Source organism: Euprymna scolopes, chromosome 32, assembly GCF_053919585.1.
Source record: "Euprymna scolopes isolate OS-2025 chromosome 32, ASM5391958v1, whole genome shotgun sequence".
NCBI classification, from domain to species: Eukaryota; Metazoa; Mollusca; class Cephalopoda; order Sepiida; family Sepiolidae; genus Euprymna; species Euprymna scolopes.
The window spans coordinates 8,933,152-8,948,726 of record NC_136513.1 but is presented as its reverse complement, the minus strand read 5'-3'; the positions used below and the strand labels follow the sequence as shown (position 1 = coordinate 8,948,726).

General features: G+C 37.9%; 1 protein-coding gene across 1 annotated transcript in view; it reads right to left on the bottom strand.

The window, feature by feature from the left end:
* Nucleotides 1-15,575, bottom strand: part of LOC145256214 (WD repeat-containing protein 81-like) — a 131,103-nt gene that overhangs the window by 21,631 nt on the left and 93,897 nt on the right. The window contains exons 17-18 of the mRNA XM_080114830.1: nt 11,678-11,864; nt 1,442-1,512 (exon numbers count right to left, since the gene is read on the bottom strand). Coding sequence (XP_079970956.1) covers nt 1,442-1,512; nt 11,678-11,864 — 258 coding nt within the window. The remainder of the gene's footprint in view (nt 1-1,441; nt 1,513-11,677; nt 11,865-15,575) is intronic.

The window sequence follows — 15,575 nt, the reverse complement described above, 5'->3', positions numbered from 1 at the left end:
TTTTATTTCTAGTTGTAAATATCAATATTTATTATTAATTATTATTACTATATATAGTATTAATTATCATTACTATATATAGTAGTATATATTGCCATATAGTTACTGGAATAAAAAGCTGTGTTATGAGGTATCAAAACCGCAAATTGATTGCGACCATAAGACTAATGAGTCAAATGGGTTGAAACAAAGGAAGCAGGGAAAACATCAGACAATTCTGATGAACGCATGCCCTAATGAAATTTATAGAAAAGACAGAGACTAGCAACATCACATCATGTGTGAGAAAGGTTGCAGAGAAGATAGGTTTCTGCACCTTATCAAGAACCCTCAAATGAAACAGATTCATCAACCCAAAAATGACAATAGTACTCCATACATGAGCTGATATTAGATTTGTAGGCATAGAGAGTAGCTTCATCTTTTTTTTTTTTTTTTTTTTTTTATTCAATTTTCACCCCAAACAAGGCACAGTGCCACTTTGAAGCAGGGGGCTACTATTAGGGAATTAATTAGCGGGGTCATTATGAAGGGAGAAGAGTAGAAAAATGTTTGTTAACATTACACTTGAACTTCTGCATATCATTGCAGTTGGGAAAGCAGAATCCCGGAAGGGAGTTCCAAAGACCCGCAGTTCTGGGGAAGAAACTATTGGAGTAAAAGGCTTTCTTGCACCTAGGGATCTCTACTGTAAAGGGATGAGACTTAGTAGCTTGTCGGGTTTGTCGGGGGTAGTTACGTCGGGGAGGTACAAGTGTTTGCAGTTCGTCAGAGCATTCACCATTAAAGTATTTGTAGAACAGGCAGAGGGATGCAACATCTGTGAGAAAGTGTTTGAATCAATAGAGAGAGTTGATTTTACACTCAATTGAGATTTGTGTGGATATGTTTATCTAACTAAAAATCCATTCAACAGGTCTATACCAGAACAAGTGATTGAAACACAAAGCCGATCATTTTCTGCCTTGATAAGAGCGAGTCAAAACTGTCATCAGAATGCACAGAACAAATTAAGCAAATCATAGCCATACCATTCCTTTGCATTTTTTTTCTTTTACATAAAAACAGCACATTTCTGCTGAATTTTTTTTTTTCTGCTGAATTTTTTTTTGAGGGGAAGGGGTGTATTGCTGGTGTATTTCAGTTTGGATATGGTCAAGTCTTAAGAGAAAGCACTTTGGCATTTTATATGGAAAATTTAATCCGATCATTTGTTCTGTTTAATTTATGGTTTACGGAAATTGGAAAAAAAAAAAAAGAAAATCCGAAAATTGTTTTTAGGAACAGCAGAAAGACGAACAGGGAGTACTAATATCAAATATTTTTTTTTAGATCTTTAAAATTTATCTTTGTTTTACCTTTTACAGAAAGTAAAATAACAAAAAAAAAAAAAAAAAAAAAAAACATTAATAAAAATCATACAGCCCGACAGCATACACACCAAGTTCGTGTTCCCAGTAGGCTAACCAATTTCCACGAAGATGACGTTGATTGTTGGATTCCATTTCGGTGCTATGAAACAAAAATAAAAAAGAAAGAAAAGTATTGTTTTTAGTGAAAAAAAAATGTTTTTAAATAATAAAAAAAAAGTAATGAAATAATGCAAATGAAGCAAAAACAAATAAAGAAAAACTATTTCAAAAAATAGTTTGGGTTTTTATTTAAGTTGAAGACAAAACTTTCAAAAATATTTAAGATTTAACAATTAGAAAAACCAGACAAGTGTGAAATTGTTTTTAATAAATACTAGCAGTTCAGCTCTGCTTTACTCGGGCCCTATGTACCATAACTTGGCCTACGTGTGAATAAACTTTATGTAAGATCTCAAATATTTAGACCAAAAATTGTCTGAGTAATTTCATAGACAGCAGAGGTCAGATTTTTTTAAACTTTGACCCCAATTTTGACCCCTTACCATTTATTATTTTGGTTTCAAATCAAATAAAAAGTTTTACCCATGTCCAAGTTATCTACATCTAAAATTTCAAGTGTTTAGACCCAAAATTGGCAGAGAAATTTGGTAGAATCTGCAAAGGTCAACTCTTTCAACTTTGACCTTTTGGAAGCCAAATTTTTGCCCCAAAACTGATTAAAATGCTTGGCAGATGTCTGAGTACCCGTTATGTACAAATTTCAAATGTTTAGACCCTAAATTGGCTTAATAGTTTGCTAGACACCACAAAAGTCAAATTTTTTTAACTTTGATCCCTTGGCAGCTCAAATTTTCGACCCAAACCGATTAAAAAGCTTTCCCAATCTCTGAATACTTTTATGTAAAATTTCAAATGTTTAGACCAGAAATTGACTGAGTAATTTGGTAGAGACCGCAGAGGTCAAAATATTTTTAACTTTGACCCCAATTTGGCCCCTTAACATTTATTTTTGGGGGGCTCAAATCAAATTAAAAAAATTTCATCTATGTCCAAATAACCTACATTTAATATTTCAAGTGTTTAGACCCAAAAATCAGCGGAGGAGTTTGGTAGGGTTTTCAAACGTCAAATCATAGAACTTTGACCCCTTGACAGCCAAATTTCTGGCCAAAAACCAATTAAACAAATTTTCCCAAATCTCAATACTCCTTATGTCAAATCTAGAGTCTCTAGATGGAAAATTGACAGAGTTATTTGGTAGGGAAATGTACACACACACAGACATTTTCACTTTTATAGATATATATATTGCTATTTACTAAAATTAAAATTGAAATTTTTGTTTTTTTTTGTTTTCAAATTTTCAAATAAAATATTCATCTTCAGGAAATTGGACAGTTCTTTTGTTTTGATTTTTCCTTTTTCCTCTTATATGACATATATATTATTATATGTCCTGACATGATTTGCGGTGCTTGGAGTTCAGCCAAAAAGATGCTTATATGTCCGATTATAGTTTTACAGAAATATGAATCATTAGCAGGGGTACCCAGCACTGCCCAGGTGTGTAGAGGTGTAGTAATGAACCCTGGGGGAGAAGGAGGGTGGGCGCTAAAAAAAAGGGATAATAGCAGGGGGGAAGAATCAAAACAGTAGGCAGTTTGGGTGAAGAGAAGTATTTAAAATAAAAAAAAAGGATAAAATGGTAGTAGGCAGACAAACTCGAACCCATAATATGAAGGAGAAAAAGAAGGTGAAAAAAACGTGACGTTTTTGCCGATGTGTCCATGGCAAAACCAGAAGTTGCAAACATCAAAATTAAGCATAGTCAATGCAACGGTGACGATGACTTACTAAAATGTTGATAAAAAAAGGGACTCCTCCTTGTACAAAACAGCTGAGTCGAGGGTGAAGGAAAGAATGTTTTTGGCCAATTTTTCGATATTATCAAGCTTAAAAATGATACCGATCTCGTGAGGATCCGTCACGTGTATCGAAAGTTTTTGCGAGATATACACACACACACACATTTCGCTTTTTATGTATTAGATTAAAAATAATATCTGATATTAAATCAGTTCCTATTTGCAGCCACGAAGGACGTTTATTATAGCAGTTAAGTTATGAATTTTGTAATATTTCTTTTCTAGATGCAAGTGCTAATATTATATTTATTTCAGTTTTTAATCTTTATTTTTATTTCATTATTTTATTACTGTGTAAATGGTTTTCGCATGGAAAAATGTGCCGATTCTATCTGGCAAGTAGATTTGAAATAGAGCATAAATAGATCTGAAAATGCTAATTTCCTAACCCCCCCCCCAAGTTGATAGCATAACAGATTTGGCAATTGTATTCATTTTCAGTTAGTGAGAGGGGAATCTTTCACCATACATCTCCCTAAACATGCCAAATGGACTTTTATTAAGTACAATACTTAATAATTTTTTTTTTTTTGAGAGTAGAGAATGCATTGTGGATGCGTTATCGGCAGCTCCCGTTACTCTTGCTTCTCTTTATTTGTCACTCAGTTCTCGTATTTTAATGAGTGATTTTTCTGACAAAGGGAGAAGAAAAAGCTGTATTTTAGGTTGGTAGTATTTTACATAAACAGCCGCCAGAGATGTCAAAAATTTTCTGTTTCTATGTCTATCCTTGTTGCCATGTCACTAGTAAGGATGCTGGAGGTAAACGTTTTATCTGGGCTGACGTTATCCACCTGATAGTCAGAGACCTGAACCTTTGATTAACCACTAAGGAGGCTGTCCTATCAGCAGGTACAAAGTACTGGGGCTGCTGTATTGGCATTTGGTGAATGGATTCTGGACCATGCAGTAGCTTCTGGTGAGGCCTCTCGATGCCATATTACGGCTTTACTTTTCATGTGCTACAAAAAAATAAATATTTCTTCATTTCTATTTCTCTCTTACTTTCCCTCTTTGCCCTGCTTCAAGCAAGTCAGTCGACCTGGTCCACAATTCCCAAAAATCCATCATGTAAGTTTCAATAAAAAATACTCGATTAAACCCGGATCTCTAACTTCTAACGTAGACCCCCCCCCCCACTACAATGTTTCCTTCTTGAACATCAGGGATCTACGTTCTAACCTTCCAGAGGTTGAAACCCAATTACAGGAGGCTAAACAAGACATATTCTTTCTAAGTGAAACTGGCATTGGACAGACTATTTTCCTAGATGAGTTTGTAATTAAAGGATACTCTAACTTAATTTCCAAATCTGACCCCCAAGATCGCTATAGCCATGGAATATGTGCCTATATAAAAGATGGGTTTCCATGTGGTAGGGACATCTCCAGAGAAGATCCTAACTTACCCTATATGTGCTTCCGGGTTGCACTTGCTCAAACTACTGCATTTATATTTGCTCTCTATCGCCCCCACAACAGCGAAATTACTATCTTTAAAAGCATATCTGAGAAAATTGACAACGTCCTATCTGCTTATCCTTCAGCTAATATTCACGTATGTGGAGACTTCAATGTTCACATTGTGGAATGGTTAACTCACTCAAACAAGAGCGATGATGAGGGGAGGTTATGTCATTTTTTTTTTTTTTTTTTTTTTTTACATGGGGGTCACCACTTATCAAGGCCCAGGAGCCACTCGGGGATAAGGGTTATTGTGTGTACAGTAATCACTGGGATAGTATCGTAGTAATAGTTAGTATTGGGGATTTGATAAGGTGTCATTACTTAAGGGGGCGGTTCATCAGGAATTTGTTTGTATGGACTTGAAGACATCCAAGTTGAATTCGGGGGGGGGGGGAACAAGCAAGCGGCAGAGAGTTCCACAGCCGTGCAGTTCTAAGAAAGAAGCTTTGTTCATGGAATCTACGTTTTGATTTAGGCACGGATAAAGAGTGGGGAAAATTATTGACAGTGGTTTCAGCTAGTCAGGTGCTTTTCATGAAAGATTGGCGAGGGGGGATCAGAGAATGAAGCTCAGACGAGCAATTGCCATGGAAATAACTATAAAGCAGAGACAGGCTCGCAACGTCTCTTCTGTGGGAGAGAGGTTGCAGGGAAGAGAAAAGGGCATCCCCCACCAAGCCACAAAGTCTATTTTGTACTCTGTCAAGGCAAGATAGACTGTTTTTAGCAGCTCCTGCCCAGATGTGGCAGCAGTACTCCATTCTTGGACGTACTTGGCTTTTATACAGATAGAGAATTGCGTCATTAGTGAGATATCTTCTGGAGCGGTAGAAGGATCCCACCATTTTCCCAGCGACCTTGGCCACAGACTTGATGTATGTGTTCTATTTCAGATCAGGAGTAAAGATCAAACCCAGAAGCATATCAAAACCTGGAGCCTCCCCTAGACGAGAGCCATTCATTTCAATTGATACCAGATGGGGATAAGAGCGTTTATGATGTAATGATAGGAGCTTGGTCTTAGATGCATTAAAGGTAACCAGCCACCTCTTCCCCAACTGAACCACACGCTCAAGATCTGAGGAGAGAGAATCAGAGAGAACGTTGTCATTTAGGGCCTTTAGTGTGTTGCCATAGATAGTAGTGTCATCAGCATAGATGTCAACGAATGATTTTAGTATGTGTTTTGGGAGATCATTGATGTAGAGTTCGGCCCAGGATGGACCCCTGAGGGACTCCAGCATTAATACTATGGCCCTCTGATTTCTGCCCATCAACCACTACTCTTATGAGCCTATCAGAGAGAAATGATTTAATGATAGAGAAAACGTTTCCAGTTACACCGTAGCAGGAAATCTTGTGAAGTAGGCCTTTATGCCATACTCTATCAAAGGCTTTTGATATGTCAAGAGCAATTGCCCTAGAAATGAAGCCTTTGTCAAGAGATTTGCTAATTCTATGTGATATAACTGTTAGTACGTCTGCTGTAGATCTAGCAGAACGGAAGCCATATTGCGTGTCACTAAAAAGGTTATTTCTGCTGAGGTGGTTAACTACTTCTCTATTTAATATGGATTCCACCGACTTACTCATGACACTCAGGAGACTTATTGGTCTGTATTGAGAGGGAGATGACTTATCACCTGAATTCTTAAATACAGGGCATACTGATGAGGTTTTCCAGAGTGTTGAAAAGCACTTCTCCTTAAGGCAATGCTTAAACAGTTTGGTAAGTATGGGGACAAGTTCTGGTTGTAACTTTTTTAACACTATAATTGGAATACCATCAGGGCTAGTTGCTGGAATCAAGGTTCTTGATTAGCTTGGTGACCTCATGCACAGATATTTGTATGTTACCTAGCGTGTTGTGTGTTGTAGGAGGAAATACGGGGAGTTGATGGCCTTCGCCGCATAGGGTAGAATTTGCTGCACAGTTCTTAGCAAATAGCTTGGCCTTGTCGACGAGATGACCTCTGGACCAGCATAGCTCCAGGGAAGTGAAGAGAAAAAGGTCTAGAAGGCTTGCGTACTGACCGGTAGTATCGGGCACACGGGTGGGCTCGCGAACAATCTGAGTGAGGTCATAAGCAATGGCAAAATCATGACAGAACCTCCCCTCATCATCAGTCTTATTTAAGTGGATCAGCCATTCCACATTGTGGATGTTGAAGTCACCGCAAATGTGAATGCTAGCCGTAGGATGAGCAGACAGGATGTGGTCAATTTTCTCCGATATACTTTTAGAGATAGTAACTCCGCTGTTGTTGGGGCGATAAAGAGCAAATATAAATGCAGTGGTGTAAGCAAGTGCAACCCGGAAGCACATATAAGGTAAATTAGGGTCTTCTCTAGAGATATCCCTGCCACACGGGAAGCCATCTTTAATGTAGGCACATATTCCATGCCGATCTTGGGGGTCAGATTTAGATGTTAAGTTAGAGTATCCATTAATTAAGAACTCATCTAGGGAGGTGGTCGGCCCTATTCCAGTTTCACTAAGAAAAAATATGTCTGGTTTTTTCTCCTGCAATTGGGTTTCAACCTCTGGAAGGTTAGAACGTAGACTCCTGACGTTGGAAAAGGAGACATGGTAGTAGGGGTCTACATTGGAGGATGGGGTTCTAGGTTTATTCGTGTGTTCTTTTTGGAGATATTTCATGTTGAGGATTTTGGGATTGTGGAACAGGTCAGCATACTTGGTTAGAGCAGTACAGAGAGAGAGAGAAAAGACGGGAAGATTTTTTTTTTGTTTTGTAGCACATAAGGTAAAGCTGTAACAATTACCCACTAGTATGTCATCGAGAGGCCCCACCAGAGACTACTGCATGGTCCAGAATGCATTCACCAAATGCCAATACAGCAGCCCCAGTACTTTGCACCTGCTGATAGGACAGCCTCCTTAGTGGTTAATCCAAGGTTCAGGTCTGACTATCAGGCGGTTAATGTCAGCCCAGATGAAAACGTTTACCTCCAGCACCCTTACTAGTGACATGGCCACAAGGATAGACATAGAGACAGAAAATTTCCGGCATCCCAGACTACTGTTCACAAAGTACTACCGACCTGGGAAGCAGCTTTTTCTTCACCCTTTGTAAGAAACATCACTCATTGGAAATGATGACTGGGGGACAAAAAAGGAGAAGTAAGAGTTACTGGAGCTGCCGATAACACATCCACTGTGTTATCTACTCTCCATTAAAAAAAAAAAAAAAGGTAAGGTCCTTTGCCCCATTCCCAGTTTAGGATAGTACTTTAAGATAGTTTCCCCTTCCATATTAATCCGTGGAAGTTTTTTTTTTTTTTTTTTTTTTTTTTTACTTTGCTTTAGATACCTCGAGGTAGAACCTTCCGGCATCACCTGATAATTACGTTCCATTAATGGGAATTGTGAAGTTGGCTTATGTTTTTTGGATTGGAGAATCTTATTTAAGGACTGGTTTTGGGTAGTACCAGACATAATTGACAAAGAATATTTTAAAACAAGAAAATTAGCAGAACAGGATAAGTAGAGTTGTTTCGAGTTTTAAGCCAAAAATGCAATAAGAAAAAATAAATTCAAATAAAATAAAATAGAAAACATATATATATATAGTGCACAAGTGTAGGCATTATTAACAGTTATAGATAAGAATTGTTTAACTTAGCTCTGAAGACACTGACCCTGTCTTCTGAAGTCATCTCGAAAAAAAGGAAGCTAGCAGGTTTGTTGCTGGTACTTAAAGGGTATGGTGGGGGTGGCTAGGGGTATCATGATTTCTCCATTGCTTATGACCTCACTCAGATTGTTTACGAACGCACCCGTGTGCCCGATACTGACGGCCAGTATTCAAATCTCCAAGATTGTTTTCTCACAACTTGCCCTGAACTGTGTTCAGCTTCCATTCTGTCTCCACTTGGATCTTCCGACCACTGTTGTATCAGTTAAGGTAAAAACGAAATGTAATAAATCCTCAGATGCACCTCTCCATTGTACAGTATATCGATACTCTATGGCTGACTGGGATAGCTTCCGTACATTTATATCAGATCTACCTCTGCGTTCCATGTTTAAAAAAGATGTGTCCTCTATAGTATCAGACCTGACCGAATGGTTAATTGAAGGTATAGACCGTTTCATACGCTCAAAAAAATTCCAGCAAAAACCTAACAGCCAGCTGTGGTTCTCTCCAGAATGTGCTGCTGCCATTGTGCACAGAAATCACTTTTTCCATTGCTTCCAACGTAATAGATGTACTGAGACTAAAGCTGCTTTCAGGACTGCCAGCAACCACTGTAAAAAAGTCATAAAGAATGCAAGAGAGTTATAAGCTCAGTCCGTTAAGTCCAAAGTAGCTGAGCAGCGGCTTGGTTTCCACCAGTTTTGGCAAATAGCAAACAGAATCCTGAACAGAAATGTGTGCTCTATGATATACAAATATCTGTACGTGATGTTGCCAAGCTAATTAAAAACCTTGATTCAAGTAAAGCAACCGGCCCTGATGGTATTCCAATTATAGTACTCAAAAGACTTCAACCAGAACTAGCGCCCATCCTTACAAAACTGTTTAAACATTGTCTTAAGGAGAAATGCTTCCCATCATCCTGAAAAATCTCATCAGTATGCCCTATATTAAGGAATTCAGGTGATCGCTCATCTCCCTCTCAGTACAGGCCAATAAGTCTTCTGTGCGTCATGAATAAGTTGATGGAATCTGTTAAATAGAGAAGTAGTCAATCATCTCAGCAAAAATAACTTTCTTAGTGGCATGCAATATGGTTTCCGTTCTGCTTGCTAGATCTACAGCAGATGTGCTTACAGTTATATCTCATAGGATTAGCGAATTTCTCGACAAAGGCTTCATTTCTAGGGAAATTGCTCTTGACATATCAAAGGCCTTTGATAGAGTATGGCATAAAGGTTTACTCCACAAGATCTCCAGCTACAGTATAGCTGGAAATGTCTTCTAAATTATTAAATCATTTCTCTTTGATAGGTTCATAAGAGTAGTGGTTGATGGGCAGAAATCAGAAGCTCTCAGTATTAATGCTGGAGTCCCTCAGGGATCCATCCTGGGTCCAACTCTCTTCCTGATCTACATTAATGATCTTCCAAATCACATCATTAGATCATTTGTAGACATTTATGCTGATGACACTACTATCTATGGTAGCACATCTAAGACCGTAAACGACCAAGTTCTCTCTGAATCTCTCTCCTCTGATCTTGAGCATGTGGTACAATGGGGAAAGGAGTGGCTGGTTACTTTTAATGCATCTAAAACCAAGCTTCTATCTTTTCATCATCAACACTCTGGCATAAATTGAAATGAATGGTACTTGTCTTGGGGAGGCTCATGTTTTGACAAGCTCCTAGGTTTGACCATTACTTCTGATTTGAAATGGAACACGTACATCAAATCTGTTGCCAAGGTCACTGGGAAAATGGTGGGATCCTTCTATCGATCCAGTAGATATTTCACTGCTGATGCAATTCTCTATCTATATAAGAGCCAGGTACGTCCAAGGATGGAGTACTGTTGCCACATCTGGGCAGGAGCTGCTAGAAAGGACTTATCCTGCATTCGTAGCCTCATAAGGGATGTCCTTTTCGCTTCCCTGCAACCTCTATTTCACAGAAGAAATGTTGCTTTATCGTTATTTTCATGGCAAGTGCTCGGCTGAGCTCCAATCTATGGTCCCCCCCCCCTCGCCAAACTTCCACAAGAAACACCTCTCTAGCAGAAATCACTATCAATAATTTCCCCCACTCTTTATCTGTACCTAAACCTAAACGTATATTCCATGAGCAAAGCTTCTTTATTAGAACTTTTTTTTTTTTTTTACACAGGCATCACCACATTATCAAGGCCAAGAGGCCACTCAAGAATAAAGGTTAAAGAGTGTACAGTAGAAATTGGACAATATAGTAATCATTAGTAATGAAAATTCGGTAAATTTGTTAACTTATATGGAACGGCTCATCAAGAACTGCATGCCTATGAAATTGTCTTCCATTTTCCTGCTTTCCAGCTGATTACAATATGGTTGTCTTCAAGTCTAACATAAACAAGTTTTTGATTAACCGTTCCATATAAGTTAACAAATTTACCAAATTTCCATTACTAAAGATTACTATATTGACCAATTTCTACTGTACACTCTAAAACCCTTATCCTCGAGTGTCCTCAAGGCCTTGATAAGTGGTGATGCCTATGTAAAAAAAGAAAAAAATGGGTATGTTCGTTACACCCTCAATGATCTTCCCTAAATATTTTATCTCCTTTAAGAACTTTTTCAGCATTCAGTTTGAATCCGTATTCTTCGATTCTCTGAAATACTGCTCAACTATGCATTTTGTGTGGAGTCATATGCAAATAGAGAGAATTCAATGATATGCTATCTAAATATATTTTCCATTTTCACCCCAAGCAAGGCCCAGTGCCATTTCTGTGTAGGGGCTACTATTGGAGACATAAATTGCAGGGATACTATGTAGGGAGTTGAGCAGCAAGATGTCTGTTCACATTACACTTGAACTACTGCAAGGCTTTCTTACATCAAGGAATCTCTACTGTTAGGGGTAGGATTTTGCTGCTTGTTGGGTTTATCGGGGGGTATTTACATCAAGGGGGTACAAGGGCTTGTAGTTCGTCAGAGAATCCACCATCAAAATGCTTGTAGAACAGGCAGAGGGATGCAACATTTCGTCAATGGGACAGAGGTTGAAGCCTAAATGACAGTTCAGGATCGATCAGGTTGGTGATTCTCTTTTGAACCCTGTCCAAGAGCGAGAGACTAGTAGCAAATACACCAGCCCAAATGCGACAACAATACTCCATACATGGGTGAATGGTGGTCTTGTAGAGATAAAAAGTAAATATATAAAAAAAAATATTTTGACTGTTGTTCCAAGGTAATGAACTTGGGAACTTACCTTTTCAGGTCATCCTGTCCAATGTTAAGGATGCCCGTGTGCCTGTACGCCCTGTGGATATGGGGCATATCAGGGTGACCGGAACCCAACTGATGCTGCAATTGGATACGGTTGCCAACAACAGCCACATTGCTGCCAATGCCACCAAGACTAGCATCACTTTCTTTTCCATCCAGGGAACTTTCCACTGAAATAATAAATATATATATATATATATATATATAAAGAGAAAATAATATAAGCAATTTAATCCAAGCTAACAATGCAAGTTTTTATCTATGTGATTTGTTGAACATTTAAGACAACCGTCTATATTGTCAGCTTAATTTGACAGAAATAGGATTGATTTCTCTACTTGTCACATTACGGTTTGAATTGGCCTCATTGGTTAAAGCACTCAGAAATGAGTTAAAGGTGACTTGTATTGTATTCACATATTCTATCCCACAAACATGAAGATTATGAGCAAATGCTTGCTGGCACATGTTCCCCTATTTTAAACGATACCAGCTAGTTTAAATTAAATGACAGGAATCCTCTGACACAGGGTCGGGGACATCTCACAAGTCAGCCCCTCATTTTGATTAGCAGGTCAAAAGAACGCAAGTTTTGGCAAATAGCGAACAAGATCCTGAATAGAAGTGTGTGCTCTATCCCAACTATCATCAACGGACCTGAGATAATCTCGTCAGCATCAGACAAAGCCAAACTCTTTGTCAAGAGCTTTGCAACTAATTCTACGCTATGCGACCAAGGCTGCCAACCCCTAGTATTTCCTCCTGTATCAGAAAACACTATGCGACATACAAATATCTGTGTGTGATATTGCCAAGCTAATTAAAAACTTGATTCCAGTAAAGCAACTGGCCCTGACAACATTCCTATTATAGTGCTAAAAAAGCTTCAACCAGAACTGGCTCCCATACTTACAAAGCATTGTCTTAAAGAAAATTGCTTCCCAACATCCTGGAAAACCTTGTCAGTATGTCCTGTATTTATGAATTCAGGTGATCGGTCATCTCTCTCTCAATACAGACCTATAAGTCTTCTGTGCGTCATGAGTAAGTTGCTGGAATCTGTTAAATAGAGAAGTAGTCAACCACCTCAGCAAAAATAACTTTCTTAGTGACATACAATATGGTTTCCGTTCTGCTAGATCTACAGCAGATGTGCTTACGGTTATATCTCATAGGATTAACGAATCTCTTGAGGAAGGTTTCCTTTCTAGGGCAGTTTCTCTTGACATATTAAAGGCCTTTGGTAGAGTATGGCATTAAAGTCTACTTCACAAGATCCCCAGTTACGGTATAGCTGAAAATGTCTTCTCAATTATTAAATCATTTCTCTCTGATAGGCTCATAAGAGTAGTGGTTGATGGGCAGCATTAATGCCAGAATACCTCAGGGGTCCATCCTAGGCCTAATCTACATCAATGATCTTCCAAATCACATCATTAGATCATTTGTAGACATTTATGCTGATGACACTATCCTCTACAGCAGTACATTAAAGACCGTAAACAATCCAAGTTCTCTCTGTTTCTCTCTCCTCTGATCTTGAGCATGTGGTACAATGGGGAAAGGAGTGGCTGGTTACTTTTAATGCATCTAAAACCAAGCTTCTATCTTTTCATCATCAACACTCTGGCATAAATTGAAATGAATGGTACTTGTCTTGGGGAGGCTCATGTTTTGACAAGCTCCTAGGTTTGACCATTACTTCTGATTTGAAATGGAACACATACATCAAATCAGTTGCCAAGGTCACTGGGAAAATGGTGGGATCCTTCTATCGATCCAGTAAATATCTCATTACTGATACAATTTTCTACCTATATTAGCCATGTACATCCAAGGATGGAGTACTGTTGCCACATCTGGGCAGAAGCTGCTAGAAAGGACTTATCCTGCCTTGATAGAGTTCAAAATAGACTTCGTAGCCTCGTAGGGATGTCCTTTTCTTTTCCCTGCAACCTCTTTCTCACAGAAGAGACAATGTGAGCCTGTATCTGCTATATCGTTATTTTCATGGCAAGTGCTAATCTATGGTCCCTCCCTCTTGCCAAACTTACACGATAAACACTCATCTAGCTGAAAACTATATGTGCCTATACCTAAACGTAAATTCCATGAACAAAGCTTTTTCTTAGAACTGCACACCTGTGGAACTCTCTTCCATTTGCCTGCTTTCCGGCTGACTATAATATGGTTGTCTTCAAGTCCAATGTAAACAAGTTCTTGATGAGCCGTTCATCTTAAGTAATCCAATTTACCAAATTTTCACTACTAACAATTACTACAACATTGTACCATTGACCACTGTACACTTATTAACCCTTATCCTTGAATGGTGTCTTGCCTTGATAAGTGATGACTTCTTTGTAAAAAAAAAAACCTGTTGCTAAGGGTAAAGGGTCACAGAGTTTTAAGGAAAGAGAAGGAGAAATAAAAAGTAACAGAGAGAAACAAGACAGGTGGAAAGACAGCTTGGTAAAAAATAAGATGGATGGATGGGTTATTTAATCAGCATATCAACCTTTGTGGGTCATTTAATTCTGTTTTTTTTGTTTGTTTTTTTTTTCTATCAACCCCTTCTGGGCCATTCAATGCTGAATCTTGTCATTTTGGGGATAGTATTTGATGTTGTATCCAGTTATTTTATAGGAGACTTTTATTCTTGAATCTCTTTGTATTTTCAATCGTTAGTTTGTAGCTTTTGGTTTGGTTGTTTTATAGTGGATTTTATCATTTTTGGAAAAAAATAAAGAAAAAAAAAAGAAAAAGAAAATTAAAAAAAAATAAGAGGTTCCTGGGATTAATTAGTTCATCTCTTCAATGAAGGGTAACTGCAAAAGCCCTCCAAGGAGAAAAATCGCCATTTTCCTTCATAATTATTATGTATTCGCAAAAAACATTTCACCCTTCCTGCAATTGACCAACTCAAGGTATGTTCTTACTGTAATAAAATAACAAAACACAAATCAAAGGAAGACGCTGTTCCTAACTTTTAATCTCCAATGTTCATTCAAAACAAAAAAAAAGAAAAAACATTGAAGATAATATTCTACCAAAAGAAAATACAAACAAAACACACAGGAAAAATAAACATTGAAGATTTATGAAAATTCAGCTGCGAAAGATTCAATCGAACTGACAACATAATTCTGCCAAAGTGCATAGGCATTCTCTTTGGGTTTTTTTTGTTGTTCAACCTGTTTAAACAGTTATATTCTCACTAAAGATTCCGTTAGGATGAAATGTATATGCATATGGATAATAATGAATTATTTATATATAATATACAAAAAAGAAATATAGAGAGGAACACATACAGTGATACAACGTGAGGGAAGAGGAAGAAAAAGATAAAAAGAGAAAGGAGGACGAAGAGAGAGAAAGAGAGGAAGACACAGAAAGGGAGAGAGGGGGAGGCAGAGAAAAAGAAAGAAGGGACAAAGAAAGAAAGAAAGAGGAGGAACACAGAAAGAGAGAGTGCCCGTTACATTTTAACACTGATCTATCATTGTGTAAGAAAGCCTCGCAAAGAAACAAAAGAAATAAATTCAACACAAGTTTTTTTTCTTAATTGAAAGAAAACATATTTATTAATAGTAATTTTCTACACTAAGCCACCAGATGCATATTTCCCAAGCCAGCGGCAATATGGTCACATTTAGACTTTTTTTACTCAGGGTCAATTAACAGTTTTTTAGTCTGTAGCTATAACCAACTGTTATATCTGTAAATTTTTCTGCCGCATACAGTCATCCAAAAATCTTGTTTGGAGGATATTTATCTTTACCTGCATCTTGTTTAAAGGTTCCTGTTGTCCGACACATGGTTAAAAAAACGCTTTCATGTTGAGACTTGTTTTTACTCCTCCCACATCGACACATGCT